Source organism: Manis pentadactyla, chromosome 7, assembly GCF_030020395.1.
Source record: "Manis pentadactyla isolate mManPen7 chromosome 7, mManPen7.hap1, whole genome shotgun sequence".
Taxonomy (NCBI): Eukaryota; Metazoa; Chordata; class Mammalia; order Pholidota; family Manidae; genus Manis; species Manis pentadactyla.
In genome coordinates, this window is record NC_080025.1 from 58093546 (window position 1) to 58117269 (window position 23724).

A 23724-nucleotide genomic window follows, 5' to 3' on the forward strand; every position below is an offset into this window, starting at 1 on the left:
AGTGAATTTCCAACTTAGATACAAGAACTTCAATTACAAACATGCATTTTAAAGTGATTTTTTAAAAATTTATTTGCTGTTGATTATCCACAACAGTCTCCCTTAACTAGCACAGGAAATTGAAAGTTGGTTATAATTTATTATCTCGGCTCTTATATTTTTTTCAACAGACATATTTGGCATTTATATTTGTAAATGGAATTACTCTGAGTTTTCATGGCTTCTGAGTGTTCTGCTTTTGTATTCTCAGGAACAAGAGGACTCAGGAAATATGGTCAACATTTTAGTAACACCGTAAGTCCAAGATAATAAATGATTTTATAAAGTTTTCAACTGTTCAGTTTCATTAATTCAGAACTTCATTCTTTAACTTGAAATCTAACTGGCTTCCTCTTTGTAAAAAAACACAAAAGCAAAAACAAAAAAAAAGACACATTATTTTCCAGTGTTAGGCCAGTTTGTCCTCAAATTAAGTAGAATCTCAACGTCTTGCTGAGCTAGTTTATAAATTCCAACTTCATTTAATGCTGCTGTAGCAGGAGGTTGCCCTGAAGCTGACTGCAGGACATCTTTCAGAAGTAGGGCAGAACCAATGTTCAAATTCAAAATAATACAGGCTTCTTTTACACTGTTAAAAAGAAAAAAAAAATTCAAGAGGGAAATGAGATGTCCATTATCTATATCATCTGTATCATCCTATAACAATTTCATTTTGAGAAACTAAACAGCTTTCCTGCACTACTAATCCTTGCGCCCTCTGTAAAAACTATTTATGGATTTATTACTTGGGTCTTTTAACATGTTAGGACTATGTATGTGTAGAGTTTGTATTTCATTAATTACTATGATGTCATTTGATCACTGTTTTCTGAACCAATTACTTCCCAAAATGTGATATTTGATACAATGTATTACATGTAGTTAGGACTTTAGGTAAATTAGAATATAGGAAAAGAGAAAACTAAGGGATAAAGTGGAAGCAGCAGAAAGGTAGAATACAAAAAACAAAAACATATAGATACCTTACTAAAATGAACAAAAATAATCTTTCATTTTAAAGTAAATTTAAAAGTAGTATAATCTCCAAACCCCCAAATAATTTAAATTTTAAATCAACAATTTCTAAAAATACTTCTAAGATTTTTCTTACATACATTTATAGTTATGCTTAGAACCAAAATTAATATTAAATGTTTATGAAAACATTTTTTAAGGTATTGAAGATATTTTTAATTTCCTATATTTATTAAATATGGTAGAATTCACCTGCTTTCATTTTCTATTTATTCTCAGTAACAAGCAAATAGGAGCATTAAACCAAAAGCTAGAAAACAAAGCCCAACATAAACTTTAGATCTAGTTCTGATAAACATTTTAGGACATGGGTCACATATTATTTTGGTACACAATGTATGTTTTAAAAATTTAATTCATTCTGTATTTATTCCACCAAACATCACTGGAATCCTGAAGCTGTTAAAGGAATCAACCTTCTCTAGAACTATGATATATCAATATTAATTGTTAAATATTGAGCTTACTGTTTAAAATAATTTTCTGGTCTCTTGCAATAGTGGGAAAACAAAGGAAAAAGATTCCGAGTCATATCAAACTGCAACTGAGCTGCTCCTCCTTCGTTGAAGTGATTAGCAAGAATTATCTGAAACAAAGAATAATTCATAGGAGAGTTGCCCTTATCATCACAGCCCCAAAATATAGTCTCCTCTCCTCTTACTTACTTCTTGGTAGATGTATATATCCAGCTTCTCTACAAGCATTTGCCAGAAGACTTTAAATAAGGAGAAGCAAAGCTGCTGCTCCAAGTGAAGTAAACGGTCTCTTAATGTAAGCAGTAAGGGGCATGCCGAACTGGACAGGGACATGACCGCCTGCTCTGACTGAGACGGCAAGGACAGCCACCTGGGAAGAGGAAAACATTACTTCTTGCAGCACACTGATTTTTACTATAAAATTTCTTCATCACCTTGTACTTTTAAAGATTTAACCAATCATTTTAAATTTGGGGAAGTACACTGCGCCTGGGGCATTTTGGTAAGAAAAAATGTACAGCCCAACATGAAAAGCTCTCAGAAAATCAGTGTAACAATATTTATACCTTAGATTTTATGAAGATGATTGATAAGTTCCTTATTTGATCTCCAAATTTTAATATGACTTACTGAAATAAGTATAAACAGTTAAAATGTAAAATGTATTAGCATTTAAGAGACATCAGCTAATTTTATGCTCTAATTTTCAGCAAAATGACAGGAACTAAAAATACTTCTAAACAGATTTTAAGTTCTCTGTGTGCTAGGACAGACAAACTTGCCTGTCTGCAGGAGCACACAGTCAGGACAACAGAGGCGCCCGCAGGGAATCATGAAGGTAGGATACACTGACAACAAAATCTTAATCATAATAGAAGTTGGTCATGGGGAGGGACATGCAGCATGGAGAATACAGCCAATGGTTCTGTAACATCTTCCTATGTTGACAGACAGTAACTGCACTAGATAGGGTGAGGATTTAATAATGGTTGTAACTGTGTAATAATGGGAATTACTGTGTTTACACTTGAAACCAATATAATATTGTGTATCAACTATACTTCAATGAAAAAAATAGTAATAAAACCTAAAAATAAACACACTGGACAATGCAAGCATGCACAGAGCACCACAGGAGTCCCTGCATTTGTAAAATGGGTGATGGGCTAGGCCACCAATCCCCATGTCATACACCAGCTCTCTGTATTTACACACACATCTGAAGGTTAAATTATGATCAGTTTATTCTGATTAAGAATGTTGAATATGCTTTAGAAAGATTTTCATCAAAAACAGTTAAAAGTCTATAGTGCGCAAGGCCAAACTTTGTGCTATCTAGACACCTTGGAAATCTGATTACGTTTATCTTTTAACTTTTGCCAAACTGGAGGTGAGAGTTGTCCTGTAAAGTAACACAGAGGACTTACCTTTCTTTTTTATACAATTTTGCAGCATCTTTAACTTCTCTAAAAACATGGTCTACTTGGCGGGTCAACATGTCAAGCTTTAAACGCTCTAACAGGTTAATCATGTCGTCAAAGACAGAGCTCTCCATTGAGGCTAGCTGTCCCAGCTGCAATTTACTGAGAGTGTTATTCTCTGCAAAGACCTCCAGTGCTGCCTGCTGAAGCTGTAGAAAGAACTGAAAGCAGAAATATGTTAACATGTGTATTATACTTTTTTTAGCAGCTTGAAATATAATTCATATACAATTCACTCATTTAAATCATACAATTTAAAGTATACATTTCATTTAAAGTATACAATGTACTGATTTTTAGTATATTCATAGTTGTGTATGTATTAACACAGTCAACTTTAGAACGTTTCCATTATCCCACAGAGAAATCCTGCAGCCTTAGCCATCATCCCCCAGTCCTCTCCCTGCTCCCCTCAACCCTAGACAACCACGGATCTTTCTGTCTATTGATTTGCCTGTTCTGTACTTTTCATATAATTGCAATCATACAACTTGTGGACCTTTATGACTGGCTTCTTTCACTTAGTATAATGTGTTCTGAATTCATCCATCTTGTAACACATATCAGTATTTAATTTTTTTTGTTGATGAATAATATTCCATTATACAGACATTCTACATTTTAATTATTCCATTATACAGACATTCTGCATTTTAATTATCCATTCATCAGTTGATGGAAATTTGGGTTGTTTCCACTTTTTGTCTGTTATGAATAATACTGCTATGAACATATGTGCACAAGTTTTTGCACAGACACATGTCTTTACTTCTCTTGGGTCTACTCCTGGGAGAACTGCTGGATCATAGGATAATTCTATGTTTAACTATTTGAGGATCCACCAGACTATTTTGCACAGAGATTGCACTATATTATATTCCTGCTAGTTGTGTGTGAGGATTTAACTTTCTCCACATCCACACTAATAGTTGTTATTATCTTTTTTATTATAGCCTTTTTAGTTTTTATAAAATGGTATTCCATTGTGATTTTGATTTGCATTTCCCTGATGGCTAACTTCTTTAAGTAGTTGTTTTGGTCTAGACAGACTGAGAGTTGTAATAAACTGAGCAGATATGTAAGAGTTAAGAGAATTAAAATGTAGTTTTTACAGTGGTACTTTTGGTAGAATTAGTATTACTCTTTCTGTTTTTTGATGGAAATCTTTCTAAAGCATATTCAACATTCTTAACCAGAATAAACTGATCATAATTTAACCTTCAGATGTTGCAGACAATTAGTAAAAGATTAAAAACCTCCTAAATGCCCATTAACAGGGGATTGGGTATGGCCACACTAGTGATTGTTACGGACATGTGAGAGGCCACCTTGTATTTCTGCTGAAACTATCACGGAAGAGGCACAGCCCTTTTGAGATTGCGCTCATGGACCATGTGAGCCTGGAGGCACCTATGGCCACACTTACAGAGTCCACCTGAGAAGAAAGCCAGAAACAAGTAACTTTAGAGCAGCCTTGCCTAATCCTTTCAGTTACACAAATTCCTCACCTTCTCACTCCACTCTACTCCCCGACTTAGGCCAGCATGAATTGGATTTCTGTCATCCACAACTGGAAACTCCTAATTCAGAACAGCTCAATATTCAGGGTTGGCACAACAGTCAATGGAAGGTGAACTCTGTCTACTCTTCCTTCTTCTTGCCCTAACTATGTGAGCAACTTAATGTTTTTTATTTAAAGCACCCACAGGCTGAAAGACTGTGAAGATGATGAAATGACTTTTGATGTTAAATAGAATTTATACCATAATAACGTACTAGAACACGGAATTCATTCATGACTTGAAGAGACAATTCTAAAATTTGGTTACTTTCCTATTGACAGAAGGACCCCGTTAACTCAGCACCAGATTATAAATTTCCTAAGGATAGGGAAAATGGCCAATCTGTCTTTGTTAACAGACTACTATTCCAATTAAAGTAGTTAATGATGTTTCACAAATCTTTCACTGAAGCTAAAAATCTGGCCCTGAATGAGTGTCTCATTAGATCATCTGGCACAAGAATCAAGAATGACAATTTGTTTCATGAAAAAGCTTAGCAGAAAATGGAGCAGTGTGGGAACTAACTGAATAAAGTACTTACTGAAATTAGGAACATAACACGTAAGAGTACACAATGAATGAATGTATTCTGATTATGTGACTTTATATAGACAAATGCACTCATCATTTACACTCTACATTATATTCATTTTATGAAATAATTATTTTGTCTTATTTTCCTTGCTCAGCAGAATTTTATTATGCACACAGATTTCCATTAACACTTTTGTAGAAAAAGGATTTTAAATAATCACCAGGTCCCCCAAAGAGTCCAAGTTAGAATAAACTATAATTGTGTATTAGATTTTTATCTTGTTTATCTGTTATTAGTATATATATTTTTTGTATCCTATGTTTTTGTCTTATCCTATATTAAGATAAAGACTTGTTTTTTTCTTTCATAGTAAAAAGGAATATATTTTCTTCTATATAATGCACTGTCATAATTTTTTGTCAGAAATTCATAATTTAAAAGATTATTCTTATCATGTTTTCTAGACTAACCCTAATGCCCTCACACAGGCACTGAATATTTTTAAATGCCTGTGTTTGATTATATTTCACTTCTGCTTTTTTTGTTGTTTTTATTGCATTAAGATTTGACAATGTATAGAAATTTTAATATCCCCTGTGCATCTTTGTGACTCATTGGGACACACTAAAAAATTATGTTTTCCTTAATATACTGTGAACTTATAACCAAGTCCCAGTTAATCATTCTAATTATTTACTTTGTAATTTTTCTATTCCCATTTTACTGATCACATTTTTAGAGTGGTATTTTAAGTTTTTAGTCAAAATTATCATTGTTTTACTGTTTTACTTTCCTGTCTCATGACCCAATTATATGATACTTTACATTTATAATGTATCTTCATATTCCTTATCCTCAGTACAGTTGTTTTTTCTCTGTTTAATGTATATTTCATTGTTTTATGGTCATCTTAATTCTATTAGTGCTCTTTGTCATAAAACCTATTTTGTAGGAAACCCAGTGAAAACCCAAGCTAAGTTTTGTATCCATACAGATTATCTTAGAACAGTGATTCCTAATCTGTGAAAAATTGGCTTTCTTTTCCAATGATTAAAGTATCAGGATTATCTAATCATTTGAGACTGGACTGAGAAAGATGTACTTTAATCACACCTCCTAAGTTTGGCCTGCTTTTCTGTATGCTGCATATTTTGGCTTGCTATAAATTCAGCATTTCAAAAGGTAAAATTGTTCAAACTACTATATATATTATTTAATATAAAACCATATTAACTTACCACATTGTCAGCCCAGTCTGCTAGTACTGTTGAGATATAGTTCACGGCATTAAGAATTGCACAGTATCGGAAGCCAAGGGAAGCTCTAGTCTCTTCTTTCATCACCTGAGTTAGCCGTATCCTAAAATCATCTACCAAGTCCTTCTGTAACTCCAGGAAATGCAGCTTTCGGGATGCTGTGGGAAGACTTTTATACCTGTCTGTGGAGAAAGTTAGCAAGACATACGAAGTGTATCTGGTACTGTCCATGACAGTTACAATTTTCCCTACTGACATCATTGGGCACCTTTGTCAAAACTCAACTGATTCAAGTATGGATCTACTTTTAAACTTTCTAAGGATATGGATTTCACAAGTATATGTATTTGTTAAAACGCACTGAACTGTACTTAAGAGCTATGTATTTCACCATATAAAAATTATGCCTCAATTTGTTAAAAAAGCCAGGTGAGAAAATTACATATGAAGACAGTTACACTGAATGGAAAGAGAATTCAGGTAATAAAATTCTAATTTAATTGGTTTTATGTAACAATTCAGGAATTTTCCCCTCCAATGTTTAAGATCTGACTTAAATTATTAAAAATCAGAAAGGCAGAATATTGTGCTAGAGTTCTGCCAAAATAGAAACTGAATTTGAAGATATTACAATAACCACTAGATAATACTAACTTTGTTGAATTAGTACCATGTGAAGAGTCAGTAAACAAAGTTTTATCTTAAAAGACTTATACTTACCAGTTATAACCAAGAGTAGTGTCATAAAAGTTTCTGCACAGTCTGGAACTTTCATTTCATCCACATCAGTGATGTCCTTATACTGGGATATCCAGGCAGCTTCTGATGAAAGCATTGAGTCCATTTTTTGAAGAGCAACTGACATGCAGAAAAAAGAAAATGTCAATTACAAAGTTACAGTCATTCCTAATTTTTCAACTCACAATTTTTTAGGAATAATGACTTTTCTATAGAAAATAAATGTGTAACTTCCTACTATCTGTACTACATTTAGCATACTGTATTTTAAGATTGAAAGTTTCCCCCCACCACACCAACCAAAATCTTCAAAACAGTTATACTGACAAGTTATATCCAAAATGATCCTATCAGGAGTAGAAATACTGTATGTAAAAATCTCTAAAAGCAGTTAGCTGTATATACTCCATTGGCTTGAATATTCCACTCTAGAAACCCACAGAGCTCAATTCTAGGAAAAACTGAGTTTGATGGGGAGAAAAGAAAATAAGATGACCTCTGAAGGAATTGTGGTAAGAAACTAACCAAGAAAAATGTAGACAGCTCTACTTTCTACTCAGAACTTGAGGAAAAAAACACCAAAAATTAAGAAACACAAAAAGACATCTCTCCCCACCCTAGGTAACATGAGCACTTACATTTTCTCTCCACAGTCAACCATCTCTGAAAACAGGTTTCCTCTGACAGAATATGCATGCAATTAGCAAAAGTGCCAGGATAGCCGTGAACACTGTGCAGCTCCCTTTCAAACAAGAGCACCTCATCCACCAAATGACAGAAGAGATTGTCATCATAGAGCAGACAAGGAATATCAGCAGCTAACTTGTCAAGAACCAGCATCATAAGGCCCCGAGAAAACTCAAGCTGAAAGAAACAGAGAAGCACAGGGTAATGTAAACAAGGTATTCAGGGACACATATGGCTCAACTCGATGCCTGGAGTGCTCAGGACTGAGTATCTTACCCTTGCATTTACTGAAGAGCCTACTTTGTCCAGTATTGGCTGAATCTTCTCTTCCAGAAACTGAGTGTGGTTCCCAATCCACATAAGTACCTGAGCCAAATACCATTCAGGCTAAGGAAGGAGGGAGGTAAAATAGTTGGAATTCTTAAGGCATTCCACAAGAAAGTCACAATTAAATGGCTTTATTTAATTGCATCCACATAGCACTTACAAAAATTAGTTGAAAATCCCTAGATGCATGGAGAGAACAGTGTAGCACAGAAAAGGCACATAGTGGATCTCTGGCAACTTGCTTTACTGATGGATAGTGACTGCACTGGGGTATGGGTGGGGACTTGATAACATGGGTAAATGTAGTAACCACATTGTTTTTTCATGTGAAACCTTCATAAGAGTGTATATCAATCATACCTTAATAAAAAAATTAAAAAAAAAATCCCTAGATGTAAGAGCACAATTTACTCTGAACTTTAAACTCATGCAAGGCTTAGTAATCAAATGTTTCTCAATGTCCTCCCAACAAATTCCAATAATGTGGCTTAAGTCAGTATGCATAAATTTACAATGCCATATATATTTAAAACCTAGCACTTTAGAAATATGTAAAATGATGAGTGTTACAAAGAGCTGATAGCCTTTGGACTTTTTTTTTTTTTTTTTTTTTAAGGTATCATTGATATACAATCTTATGCTCAGGTTTCACATGAGCAACATTGTGGCTACTATATTCCCCCTATTATCAAGTCCCCACCACATACTCCATTATAGTCACTGTCCATCAGCGTAGTAAGATGCTATAGAGTCACTACTTGTCTTCTCTGTGCTATATACTGCCTTCCTCATGTCCCCCCTATATTATGTGTGCTAATCATAATGCCCCTTAATCCCCTTATCCCTCCCTTCCCACCCACCCTCCCCAGTCCCTTTCCCTTTGGTAACTTAGTCCATTCTTGGGTTATGTGAGTCTGCTGCTGTTTTACCTTTGAACTTTTTTTTAAGTAACATTCCAAAATAGTTTTAAACTTGACTTTCTTTATGCTTTTTCTTTTCAAAAGATAAATTAAGAAAAAACTTTGGCTGGTCTGCATTACAGAAAATACACATGCCTTAAAATAGGTATAATTAAGGAAATGTAAGTATGCAACTTTTTACATTGTCCCTAGAGATGGTTCTACAAACCTTGCAAGTTTTGTTGGACAGGGATTCAAAAACATTTGCTGAACTGTAAATCTCTGTTGTGTGCTAGATGCTAGGAATGCAAAATTGAGTTAAGAGGCAATATCTAATCTCAGGTGCTGCAGTTTGGGCTTGATGACACAGTGCTGCCAACATAACTCACATTTTCCCACTTTACTACTGCCTCTCTACAGCTTTATATTTATTGCTTTGTCTCACCTCTTCCTTACTAACTGGTTCTCTTCCTCCCACCAACACCCTGTCCAAGAAAGGAGGAGACTCATAAAGTGCAAAAAAACAAGCTAAATTTAAGAACCTGAGATCCACTGCCACTCTACTCCTCCCCATGCAAATACAACTGCCTATCCCTGAATTCCTTTAAAATTCTATAAAGCCTATAAACTCATTTGTTTATGACACATGCAGTGCCTGGTATAATTCTGGTGTGATAACATTTAATTCAAAACACTTACTGAACCCCTCTGCTACTCTGCCCTGCCTTAGATGTAGCAGAACTCAAGGTCAAACAAAGTAATATCTACCCCCCAGAAACAAATAATGCTAAATAATTCTCAAATTCAAATTTAATTGAAAATAAGTGCCTATGATTGTTTTCCAGACCAAATAAATGAAAAATCTCAGCAATATGTCCAATATACATGGGCATAGTCCCACAACTAAAATGTTGGTGATAACTCCTCAAAGCCATTCCCATCATCTAGTCCCATACTCTCTTGCACAGTTACAAATCATTTTATCATCAGCACCTCTATTCAAAAGTTAATGCTCTACTTTTCACCTTTACTTCTCTGATGTATTTAAAAACCAATTTATTTATAAACCGAGCAATTTGCACAGTGAAACGTGTGGATCCAGGTGTAAAAAGCACCACAGCACACCCAAGGGGAAAACTGAGACACTGGTCAGGTGATGTGTTAATGAGTAAGCAGGTTCCTACAGCACATTAACACAAGTCCCGAAACACAGTTATAAATGGCAGTGACAAAGTAAGAATTCAGCTCTTTAGAGAAAAAAAACAGAAATGTGAATAGAATCAGATTTTAACTTAAACTAGCAAAAGTATAGAAAGAAGTTCTTAACATTGTCCATTAATAAAAATCAAGGACATGGGATTGCAAAGCACACCTTGCTTATAACATTCGTCTGTCGGTTCCCTCTGAAGTGATACCTGAACCGCTTCTGAAGGGGAGTCAGCATAATCTGGATGGGCAGAATGACAGAAGGGGATGCAGGAAGAGAGTATTTTTCTGGAAGTTGTTTTGGCTCAGTAAGTAATTCATCTCTGACATAGTCAAGTCAAGGAAAAAGGAAAAATTGTGTGTGTGTCTGTTTACACACATACATGCATGAATACACATATATACACAGTTTTTTCCAACAAATATACTAAAATTAATAATACAGATAACTTTCCATAACATATGATTCAGTAAAAAGTGAACAAAAAATGTTGTTAGAATTAATCTTTACGTCTTTCCTAAAATAAATAGTAGTAAATAAGGAAACACATTCAAGTAATCATTTTAATAACATTATGTTACTAAGGTTTCCTCCTGATTGCCCATTTTTTTTCTGTTGTCCCAAGAGACCTGTATATGATATAAGCTGGGGTCAGTCATGTACTTCAGACTGATCCACACCCTCCCACCCACATGCGATTCACTTTGAAAGAGAACAACCCACCACTCCATGGGCGTATACAGATCAAGCCCAAACCCAGTATTCCTGTTTGGCTTCTTGGCCACTTTTCAAAAAGTTTTACTGTCTAGCCACAAATCCATCCTAGAGAAATTTAATAAGTTTTAACTCCAACAAAGATACGAGGTTTGCAGTTTCAGAAGCTGACAAAACAGAGTCTCCAGGTTATTGTATATCTCAGGGGCACTGGCTGGTCGATTGAAACCAACAGTTTGAGACTGAGGGGGTGTGATGAATGGCCAGTGAAGCTGTGCTAAAATGTCCTCAAAATCACTGCAAAGAAAAGTTAACACATGTTTCAGTAAAATACAGTGATCACCACATACCCCCTGAAAGCCATTACGAGCATGAAATATGGGTAAATTCCTTACTTACCTTGTAAGCTTATCCTTGAGAATCTTATGCCAGAATTTAACAGTGGCTCTCATGAAACCAAGAAGATGAGTACAAGATGATTCCTGAAGCTTGATGTCAAGCTCTGCCATTGACACCAGAGTAGAGGCTGCCTCTGGAACATTATTGGTCATCAGATATTGCTGAATGTTATCACTGTAAAACAAGGCAAAAAAAACCTTAAAGACAGTTTGTTCAGCATAATTCCAAGTGCAGAAAAGCTGCTTCGCCTTCCTTGTTCATAGAAAGTTATACCCAAAGAAGAAGGAAGCATTGCCATGAAGTGACTTTTTACCTGATATCCAAGTCTCTTGGGAGGATGGAATCCTCAAATTCAGCATTCTTCTGAAGAACATCGGCCCATGTTTAGGACACCTCCCTTCACCTTTCTCTTCCCACTATTCCTGAGAACAGGCTTGTCCTGTGTCCCATTCCCTCAGGCCCCACTCATTCCTGATAAATCTGCCTTTTACAGAAGTCTTTAGTGTCTCAGTCCAGGGAATAATGTTAGTAGCATAAGTCAAATATGATAGTCTTCACAAATGTTTAGCTATTTTGCCCGGCTGAATTTGATCAGAGGAAACCTAAGAAGGTGGCACTCCAGAGGCCAGTCCTTTCAAGTTACTGTTAGTCAAGTTCCACACAAAATTTAAGGAAAGCTTTACAGTAAGGGTAGCAAACTCAAAGGCCTACAAAGGCCTGATAGGTAAAGTAAATTTAAAAAGTGAAGTGGGTGAGGACTAGGGCAAACTGGAAAGCCCATACCCTGTCCCAAGGCTCCAGCCAACCTGCTGCCACGTTGGAGTGTGGGTCCAATTTGGCCAATCTTAAAATTTTTCTAGAGAAGCCAAACATCAAGATTTTCATGTAAAAACAAACCAATTAACCAAATTCTTAAAAACAAGCCAAATAAAACATGTCTTCAAGACAAATTCAAGCCATGAGCTACCATTTTACATGCTGGGCTTTATAAAACAAAACATTTTCCTTAAAAATGCAATGTTTCTTCTGACAAAAATACCACAGTCCCTATTTTAAGCCATCTAAGAGTAAGGAACAAAAAGTAACCTTTTCAATAATCTCAGTTGGGCGATCACCCCCCTGCAGGAAATCTGAAGTGCATGCTCTGCCCCAGGCAGCCCAGACACACACCCCTCTTTCTCTCCCCCCCACCTGGGGGCTCGGTGGAGGCGCTGGGAGAGAACGGATGGGCTGGGACGCTCCCTGGTCCAGTGTGCTCCTTCAGCTTAAGTGCTGGGGTGGGCACAGCACTCTCCTTGGGAACAGGAATGTGCATTCTCACCCTGCAGAGCTCCACTTTGCACTGGTATTTTTGCTCTCCTTCCACAAGCCACTTGTGTTTTTCACTGTCACTGTTTCAGGCCTCAACAAGAAGGCTAAGCGCCCATTTGTGATATTCATTTCTGTCAGCCCTTTTGATTATCCCTTACTCTCATGCTCTCATGCTAAATTTCTTCTTCTTTTCTAATTATTTTTGAGATTTCCAACAGTCTTTGACTTTAACATCTATTATCAGATTTGCAACCACTCTTTCCCCAGCGGGTGTCAACAAATCCACCACTTTTGCAGCTCAGGCACTGAGAGTTCTTTCTGGGCTCGCGCAGAGGGTCAGCTGGCGCAAGTGAGGGTGCCTAGGTCAGGTTCCCCACGCATGATGGCGAATTAGCTAAACACATCTCAAGGTTTCCCACTTCAAAGCAATATGAAGCCAAACTAAGTGGGCATAATGCTAAACAAAAGACTACCTTGTTGGGGCAATGTACAAATGTTACAAAATAACTTAAAATGTACCAGCAGCCACAGAGTATGGGGTACTACTTTCTAGGGTACAGTGGACTAGATCTCCACACAACTGAAGTGAATGACACTGAGAGCACAGGAAAAGCCAGGGTTACAGAGTGCATTCGCAGAGATAATGCTGTACTGTAACTCAAGAAACAGAGTAAACATGAAGAGACTAGTTCTATAAAGAAGAAGCAACTTCTTTTCAGAAAAGAGAAAGTGCTACAGAATTAAAAAAAAGCAAGTCATTACAAGGAAATTAGGAGATAAGGAAAATCTCAGAAGCCCAGAAGAAAGCTGGAAATAGAGTTGTATCACAAAAGACCTAAGGGAAGGAACACATTATTAAAAAGTGATTCCTGTTTCTAATGATTCCCCAGACATATTTCTCTTTGAAACAATTCCAACATCAGAAAAAGGTTATCCATAACCATAGTCTCATTTTAATTAACTTAGCCTATTACTTTGGCTACTACAAAAGTGAGGTTTTTAACGACTTATTTTACCTCATAAAGCCATTAATACTGCCCATTATTGGTGTTTTCTTTCAGAGGGGTGAGGAAAAATGAAGTAAAATAACACAAGGTTTAAAATTCCTTCACTGCATATAATTTACCTAAACAAGAAGGAAAGTCCCTAAAAAGCTTAAGTCAATTTTTGGAATCATTAGTAACAATAAAATCATAGGCATATCACTTTGTCCATAAATGTTAAAACTAACATGCAAAAAAAAGATTTTCATACTGTTCTGATATGTAAAATTATTTACAACCTCGGGAAACATGTGCAGGAGAAAGTGATACTGCCTTACTCTTTGGAAGACATAACATAAAATCTATTAACTATGATTTTAAATGGGGCATTAAGACTCATGGATGACTTTTCTCCATCAAGGCTTCCAGACACATTAATGGTTGCTGATGGCTTTGAAACAAGAGTAGTTAAAACAAAGCAAGGCTGGAACACTATAGGTTGGAGGGGCTGGGGAACTATCTCATGAAACCAAATAATCTGCCAATCTACACAGAAATGTTCATTTAGCTTGTTTGCAAGGCAACATCAGACATTCACAATTAACTTACTAGTGATATGTACTCAATTCAAAAAGAACTTTTTTCTGTGCCCACAAGAAGCAGAACTGCTACCATCTAAGAATATGCATAAGATAGCTCTTATTAGAAGATTCTCACTGAAAAAAATTCTAATTATAGAGAAAGCAACCCATTTCATTAAGTGACTAAAAAGTAAAGTAAAAGTAAAATTAAGAAGAATATTACCACACTGAGGGGTTGTCTTATTGACATTATAAATAATAGTTTTTCATCATGTGTTCACAGTACTACTATAAGACTTAAAATTTCTACTTAGATCACTATCTTTGACATGCAAATTAAGCTCCCTAAAAAGTTTATGTTCATTTGCAATAAAGGAAAAGAATCATTATCATAATGCTATTTTCATAACAACTGGTAAAATAACATTATTATAATCCTTAATTAACTCAATTATTTAATGGCATGCATGCACTCTAAGACAGAGCCTCAAAGGAAAATAATAATTATGAGAACAAAGAGGCCCTTTTTACCTTAGTTCTTCAATTTGTGAAATCCATTTAAGGTAAGCAAGATGCCGTTCAATCTCTTCAATTTGGTTAATCATGGCCCCAAGATCTTCCATCCAAGGCTGTGCGGTCAGCAAATGGCTGCTAATGCAACTGAAGAGATGAGTTTCTTGCTCCATAAACTGATTAAGGAATTGCTTTGATTCTTCTGCATTTTTTAAGGCACTCTGAATTCTTTTAGGAATTTCTGATGAAACTGTAAGTACCTGACCATACCAAAAAACAGCAGCAATCAGATGGATTTTCATAATCTTGTTTACTAGTTCATTACTTTCAAAATACATGTTTGTTCTAATAGAATTGAAAATTATCAGTTAAAAGTTTCAAAGGAAAGGTTTGACTTCTGCATCCTGTACCAACCAAGCCTAAACATGAAATGCTCTATGTGGAGATGTGTACGGAGGGGCTGATCATACTGACCCCAGTAAGCATCTGTAGATCTGCCTTCATGAAGCTCAACACTTTCAGAGAATCCAGCGAGAACACTCGTATGCTTTATCTATTAATTGTTTTCCTTCAAAATACAAATGAAGCTCCGGTTCTAAAAGTCAGGGTATCTGTTTTTGCACAAGTTCCCTTGGTGATTCTGACCCGAGCCCAGGCTGAGAACCACTGACATGGTAATGTGATATCCAAGTAATGTCATTAGATGTGGTATTTGTTAAATGAATTTTTCTTATCGCATATGGAAAATCCATTAAGCATCAGTACAATATAAAGAATATTACAGAGGAATTTCAACTTAGTCAACCTAATTAGACACTCTGTACCAGGTACTGTGCTGGAGAAAGCCAGGTAAGACACAGCCGCTGCCCTTAAACTCAATTGGTATGAAGAGAGGTGTGAGCAAGTAATTTCAACAGTGGGATTAATGCAATAGAAGAGAGAGGCTAGGTTTAATAATATACTACCTACTGTTTCCCAAACCTTTAAATGTGCACAGGAATCAGAGATCTGATTATAATGCAAATGCAAACTCAATAGCTCTGAAGTAGGGACTGAGATCCTGAATTTCTAACAAACTCCCACACTTCCAATAGCAAGGTTTTGAGGTGCCTGGCAACTGTGCTTGCACGGTTCAGACACAGACCTTTGCAGGATGGGTGGGAACTTTGGAAGGAAAGGAATTCCAGGCAGAAGGAATAGCTCAGTCATGATCAGAAAACGGCAAAAGAGCTGAGTAGAGCACAAAATACAGCTCAGAGAAATTCAGAGAGTAGATGAGCCTGCACAGGCAGGGAGAGACCAGATCACAAGTAGCATCTTGTACCATAGAAGAATGTGGGCTTTTTCCAATAGGTAATGGGAAGCCATCAAGAGTTTTTAATAAGGGATTAAATCAGTTAGATTTATGATTGAGAAAGGTAATATGATGAAAATTACACGAACTCTATTAATTTGTAATAATAAAAACTGGAAGCAGCAAAAAAGTCCACCAATAAAGGTCTGGTCAAATAAATTATGTACAGCCATATCTGAATAACATAAAATCATTAAAAAAGAAGACAGATCTAAATATGTTGATAGGAACACAAATAGTATATATAACATTGTCAAAGTTATGCATATTTTAAGTATATATATGCTTGCATATACATAAAAGACTTTAACTGTGTAACTATATTATATATTTGCTTATTTACATACATTGAAATTTCTGTAAGGAGTAAAAAAGAAAAGTTACGTGGCAAGATGAAGAAAACAGAAGATGGGCAAACTATCCCTCAAATGCAAGAGAGAATGCAGTCCTAAACTGAGGGGCTGGTGGCAGGGTGGGAACAAGAGGACAGATTCTAGAGATGATATGGAAGCAGAACTCAAGAGGTCTGGGTGAGGAAAGCAGAGGAAGGATGGGGAAGAGGGGCCTGCCTACAAAGGTTCCTCGGTTTCCCGTCTGAGTGACAGGCAGATGGTGGTGCCATTTTTCAAGACAGTGAAGCACTTTAAGAAATGGATTAGGGCAGTTTTGGATATGCTGAATTTCAGGTTCCATTAGGAATTTTACCAAAAGCTTCCATGGTCATCAGGAAAACACACGTGATTACAGAGGGGCCAAGAGCAAATGGCAAATTAGGAAGTAGAGATGGATACAAAATAAGGTGACTTTTTGAAAAAGTCTAACAGTAAAAGAAGGGACTAATACTAAAAGATGAGGGGAAAGTTGTTTGTTCAGGTTTTAAGAAAGAGATCTGGATGTGTCCTTATACTAGGGAGACAGGACTGACTGAGGAGCAGAGGATAAAAATATAAAAGGGTTAAGTAAGCTCAGAGGTAGAAGGAAGGGTCTGGGGCAAGACAACTGCCTTAGATTGATCCTCTGCTGAATTAGGAGTAGAAATGGATGCAAATGAGTTTGTGGAGTATGGGGTACACTGTTCACTGGATTCCCACTTGATGGCCTCTATTTGTTTCTGGTTGGAAAAAGGAAAGGACAGAATGGCTAGTTCGGGTAGGTGTCTCGGGGAGAACTGGGAAGAATGGCTGAGTGGAGTAGCAGAGAAGCCGACCATCCCACAGGATTGCCAGGTAGGGCTGAGAACCACCCATGTGGGCTGGTGTCCCTCACCCAGCTGTGTGCTTTCCTCCAAGAGAGCCCATGGGCCTCTGGGAGAGGACAAGGAGGACAGGGCTGGGCTACATTTAGAAACAAGCGGTGGACATGGTGGGAAGACAGGAAGACAGGGAGACTATGGTGCTAGGGAGAGAAAAGTATAGAATGACTGTCAACCTGGAGTTAACACGCCACAGTTTATTTAACCCAATTTAGCAGCTACACGATAAAAATCCTTTATTTCTGACAAATACACTGTTGCCAGTACAGGGACCCACTTATTTTTTAAGACTACATTCACTGTTTGTTTTTTTTTCCATTTTACACTGATTTCATTGACAAACAGGAGAAGTTTGACAATTCCAAGTATTGGAGAAGATGTGAATTAATGACATTTCTTGTCTCTTTCAAACATTTTGGAAAACAATGTATTATCTTTTTTATTCTTTTTTTTATTAAGGTATCATTGATATACCATCTTATGAAGGTTTCATGTGACCAACACTGTGGTTACAACATTCACCCATATTACCAATTCCCCCCCCGCCGCCCCACTGCAGTCACTGTCCATCAGCATAGTAGGATGCTACAGAGTCATTACTTGTCTTCTCTGCATTGACTGTTTTTTTTAAAACTATCTTAGTATGTTCATTGTAAAAAAGAAAAAATGTGAAAATACCAAAAGATACGAAGAAAAAAAAAATCACCTGGTAACTAACCACCCAGAAATAACCATATTGTGTTCCTTACTTTCATGTTCTCTCCCCATGAGTGCTTATATAAAAAATTTGGAATGGTGGTGTTATTTTTGTATACCATGAAATTAGTTACTTGTAGAGCATTTTAAACAGTCATTGTGTGAAATGCTATCTAAAATGTTAGCTATAGCTATGTTTTCAAAACAAATCTTATCAATAGAAACTTTGTCTTTTATATAATTTGTATAATACCTAACACACTGTAGGTTTTAAAACCTATTAAACAGTTTAAAATGATCAGACTGTCACACTCTATATATTCGAAATTCCCTATTTAATAAGGTTATGTCTAAATTACATTTAACTAAAATGAGCATACTATTGATATTATTTCAATGAGTTTTAATACTTGCCTGTTCTTCTAACTGCATTTTACTTTCTGTCATCTGTTCTATGAGTTTATCAAGTTTTTTTAAAGATTTAAGGTCATTTCCAACTTCTTTTTCTATAAATGCAGACACATAGGAAGGGAGATCACCATTATTGGTACCTTCTCTGACTTGTTCATTTCCAATAAGAGCTTCAATATTTATGTCACCTAAAATTAAAGAATAACAATTACTCAATACTACTAAGTACTATGGGGTTAAAGGAAATACAAAAGATATACAAGGCAATATATCTACCTTCAAAAGTTAAATAGTATCTATCTATATACATACTATAGATACACAAATACCTAGAGAGCATGTGTAAATGTGTATGAATATACATATATAAGTTTTATTGGGCACTTTGTGTGTATATAGTATGTATATATATACACATGTATGTAAATACACACAAATACCCAATGAATAGCTATAAAGCAATCTATCAATCAAGTACTAAGAGCTGAGGAAATTCATAGTAAAGGAAACATTCCTACAGTCTGTTCTAATAACCACAGATTTTAATAGATGTTGGCATGACAATGCAGTTACAAACAGATATTAAACTTTTCCAGAAGACCTTATATCAATCTGTCTTATTTTTGGGAAAAAAAGGTCAAATCCGATTTTATTGAGAGTTTTTATTAGATTAGTAATATAGTTTCAAAATTTTTAAGGAACCAAACGGTATGGCCTAGAATAACACCAAAGGAGGACTATGGTTTTAAAATGTTTAAATATATATAGTATTGTAAAATTTCAAATATATGAAAAACTCTGACAGGGTTATCAAGTGAGTAAAAACTCCTCCTTATATAAGAGTAAAAAAGTTTCAAAGCTTCAAATGCCATTGTACAAAGATGTCCGTGTCAGAAACAGAAAAAAAAGAACAATGAGAGAAAACACAAATTACTAGAAAAAACACAAAATGGCTGGTGCAACCACTAAATTATCCAGTCTACAGTGAGATTCTTCCCATGGCAAATAAACTAGACTTGGGCCGATTCACATTGCACCTACTAAAAGTGGCAAAAACAGGTGCTTTGGAACCATGGAGCCATTTCTTGAGGAAAGTGGTGGCAGAGGTAGCATTTAGAAGAACAGCAAACAATGCCCAGTGAACAAAGGACAGTGTGGCTTTACTCTCATCCCATTACGTGAAATCTCCCAAAGTTCACTCCTTATTCTATATGCTTGAAATTGATCATTTCCTGTATTTTACAAGTCAGTTCTCTCACTCTTCAAGGGTCTAAACCTTCTTGCACTATCCAGAATGTTTAAGACATAATTAAGCAATTTAAGTCACCTCTAACTGTGGAATGAGGCAAGATTTGAATATATTAAAAATTTTCAATTTTTATTTAACTTAAGCACTTATGAAATGAAAATAGATTTCTAGTAAATACTTAGTCCACTTCAAAGGCAATTCAATTATTTTCCACTGTCCTAAGTCTGTGGACCAACAGCACTGCCCCTCTTTTTCCAGAGTATCCCTAGCTGTGCCTTTGCCGACCATCTGGCCAGGGGTGGCTTTCTGAACGGGAAACTTGAAGATCCACAGCAGCTTCCTGGCAAAGGAGGTAGGAGAGATCTCTCCTTCCTCTCCACCCCACTGTGTAAGATAAACTGTTTCCCTTTATGAAGGACCTATTTCCAAGGATGAACTATGCCCTTCTAGTTAATTATGGTTTCTTTCTTCCTGGGGAAAAAGGTTAGGAAACCTGAAGTCTGCATCAAACGTGGTATAATGGTAAGTCCATTTCACTAGCAGTCATTAAGTTCCCTGCTATTAAAAATGCTCTACTCTACTCAGTCCACAACTTGAGTTATTCTACCTACAGGGCTTTATCTTCCTAGATTTGAGTATTTCCCAAGGATAAAAAAAAATAAACAAAAGATAATATAAAAATGTAAGAGCAGCAGCCATTGATCTCCAAATGAAAATAAATGCTATTAAGACCCTACAAAGAGAGAGTGGAAAGTAAACATTAGAATAAACCTGAACATACAGTCTATTTCTCTACTTTAGGTTTGCCTGAAGGATTTGATTCTCTCTAAACAAGCCTTATGTTTAGCTACAAGGACTATAGCAATTTCTTAAAAAGAAAAGAAAAGAATGTATGCATGAGAGATAAAGCTACAGGAACAAGACGGAGCCTCCTGGGGAGCAATACTGGTTGGACTTTACCCTTCACCTCTGTCTTGGAGCTGCCCTTGGAGAACTTGGCTCTTCACCAAAAATGGAGTTTTAAGAAAACCACAGTGGAAGAAAGGCAAGAGGTTATAATCAGCCTCAGTATAAAACAAATGCCACTTCTGATAAAATGAAAATATAAATAGCTAGATAAAGATATGCCTAAATGCAAAAGTTAACTACTAGCCATTGTTCAATTATTTATGTGAAGACTAACAGAACATATACCATGTATGTTTAGTGCTGGGTATGTTCCTCACACCCACCCCCTTGCGCTCCCCAAAACAAATTTTCCTTGGTTCTATTATAAGAATTGTTCATATGCTGAGAACTAGTAGCCCACTATTAGGTAGAAACAAAAATTAGCATTAAGTCTATGCCTCAATTTCCCAACTATAAATTACAATATTTGCGCAGCTTACACTTAAATGGGACTAATATCCCTGCTTCCTAACTCTCTTTTTTTTTTTCTTATTTTCTTCTACAAATATAATCAGAATTGGCTGGTCTGTACCAAACTTCATTAGTGCAGAAATCCATCTGTTATTATGTATAGGAGTCACCCTGTCTTCCTTTTATATTTATCTTAAGTAAAACAAGTGAGCTGTGTGGCATTATCTGCAGACACACAGAAGCAGGGCAATGTGCAGAGGGAATGTTTTGTGAATGTTAAGGCTACTGTAGCTTAGGGAGTAAATTCTATCTTTACTTAAAAAAAAAACTATGCTCTTTTGATATAACCATTTAAATGCAACATAGTCTTAGTCAAATGACATTCTTCAAAATGATACATTGGTGATTTGGGAGGCTTTTATGTGTCTCCTTTACCCTGTTTTTTGTAAAGAGCACTCCTAATTGCAAAGAAGTTGAATGAGCCACCTAAGGAGGGACAAGGATAAAGTCTACCTCTGCATCTATCATTTGCTAAAATGACAGCTCAGTCATCAACTTCCCAGGTATCTATATGGGCAAAGGTGGGAAGGGAAGGGTTTAACTGAAAGATATGGGGGACTTCCAAGCTCCTCAAGGAAAAGGAGCGAGTTGTGGAGGCTATGATTGTCAAGTGCTCTGGACTAACTTATAGCCTTTTTTCTGAGGCAGACTGGATCAGTAGGCAATGTTAAGGGCAAGCCTATATCCTAAAGCCAATTTGTTAACATGGGTACCCTTTCTCTTACTACTCATCCCCATGGTCAGAAGAACCAAAAACCCTTTGAAGGAATACATGTTTTTCCACTTTCTTCCCCAATAAGTTTCAATTCAGAAGCCCCTGAATATTCTCTTATTTCCAAAAGCATGCCATGCTTTACTCATTAAAGAAAAATGACAAGTGGCCACACCTCTGACATATGCTCCTGTCCTGGGCAGGAAATGGACGTATTGACCTTTTCTTTCTTCCTTGTCCAGTCCAAGACCCAGGGACCATTATCCATTGTACTCTTCCCAGATAAACTTTCAATTGCAAATTCACTGAAGGTAAAGTACAACTAAAGAATTATCATTTGACTGCTTTGAACCCAATTAAGATAATGGTAATCTCTCCTAGATCATCAGTTTCTCCAAATTCCTGATGCTTAATACGTTGATGCCTCCTTCGAACAACAGGCAGAGTCCAGTTACTCTGAATTTGGTATGACGGGCAGAACTCCAGTGATAGCACACCAGTGCCTGCATGAGGTGAGGGTCAGGGAGTGCTTGTTTCCAAAACATTTCATATTTTACCATTTTAGAAAGACAAAAACATATGTATAATGATAATCGATATTTAATTCTAGGCCAGCATACTGTACAGAAAAAAAAGATACTTCATGTAAAAGATAACAGGCTAAGACCCTTCTCCAATGCAGACCCCGGAAGGATGAGTTTTGGAAATGGACGGGTAGAAAACAAGCGCTAAAGTGTTTGGAATCTGCTTACTTTTTTCCTCGATATTCTTCCTTTCGTCATCACTCTCAGAGCAGCACTAGGAGAACAGGTGTGACAAAAACGTTAAGATTGAAGTGGGAGATAGAACTCACACAGGGTTCCCAGAGGGCACCCGCTGAAGACTGCGAGGGTCCAGATCCCTTCCCTTGGGGCTTTCCTGAGGGGCCAGGACTATCTGATGCAAGTTCCAAAAAGGGCCCCTCTCTACAGCCACCACGGCCACTTTCCCAGACCGCTGGAGTTACTCTGCCCAGCCGCCAGGGCCACCTTCCCAGAGAGATCTGTGTCATCTGGTGGCTGGATCGCCCGAGTCACCGCCCTGGGACTGCCTCTCCCGAGAGGTCTGTGCCACCTCACCAGGACTGCAAGAGCCATCTACCCCGGGGCCACGGGAACCACGTCTCCTGGCTGCCAGGGCTACCTCGCCGAGGCAATCTCCCTTGGAAGATCTGTGCCACCTCTCTAGGCTATCAGTCCCTTCTCCGGGCCACCAGGGTCGCCTCACCGGGGTTGCCGGCACCTCGCCGATCTCGCCTGCCGGCAGCATCCCGCCTCCGCTCAAGTCCTCCGCTACGGGAGCAGCCAGCGTGGCCTGCAGAATCTAGCCGCAGCCACCGACCAGTTACCAGCTCTGCCTCTAAGCCTGTAGGCGGAGCCGCCACCGCGACTTCCGCTCGCCGTCTCTCTGGTTTGTTCCTCTCTTCCCAGCGAGGCCCTGCCTGCGCGGCCGCTGGCCGTGAGCCGTGGCTCCCCCTGCCGGCAGGGGGTAGGGTCGGCGGCTCTGGAAGCGGGCTCCCACCCGCAGACTCCGAGGAAGGGGGAGGGGCGATCCTTCTCAGCCTCTGGGAAAACTTCATCTCTTCGGGACCGTGAATGATGGAGCTCGAGCCTATCCCTCCCTCCACACCATAAAGCCAATATGAATCATTTCAATTTATATTTTAGATAATATTCCAGGGGTTCTGAAAGAATAAGGGGGCTTGTTGACTAGCTTTAATGTAATTTGGCTGCGTTGTGTATTTGGAGAATTCCCAGTGTTATTATTTTTGGACCTTTCTTTTTAAGACTGATGAGATTCAACTAGAGATGACTCTCCAATTTCCGCCTGGAGGGCGCAGGTCTGGTTG

At 37.3% G+C, this 23724-nt stretch overlaps 1 protein-coding gene across 3 annotated transcripts; it reads right to left on the reverse strand.

Moving 5' to 3' along the window:
* Positions 1 to 149: 149 nt before the first annotated feature.
* RINT1 (RAD50 interactor 1) lies at positions 150 to 23444 on the reverse strand. Of its 3 annotated transcripts, none has more exons than XM_036892379.2 (15): positions 23103 to 23444; positions 22589 to 22634; positions 18597 to 18644; positions 14762 to 15003; positions 11356 to 11529; positions 11104 to 11253; positions 10408 to 10564; positions 8086 to 8196; positions 7761 to 7986; positions 7105 to 7242; positions 6367 to 6566; positions 2978 to 3192; positions 1740 to 1920; positions 1542 to 1660; positions 150 to 628 (listed from the first exon to the last, which is right to left on the reverse strand). In XM_036892379.2, exons 3-15 carry the CDS (start codon positions 18612 to 18614, stop codon positions 436 to 438), a joined length of 2124 nt encoding a protein of 707 aa, XP_036748274.2. In that variant the 5' UTR covers positions 18615 to 18644; positions 22589 to 22634; positions 23103 to 23444; the 3' UTR covers positions 150 to 435. The 3 variants fall into 3 exon arrangements, with proteins under 3 accessions (XP_036748274.2, XP_036748271.2, XP_036748272.2); XM_036892376.2 differs by having other exon boundaries at positions 18460 to 18644; XM_036892377.2 differs by lacking the exon at positions 8086 to 8196 and having other exon boundaries at positions 18460 to 18644.
* Positions 23445 to 23724: the final 280 nt, after the last annotated feature.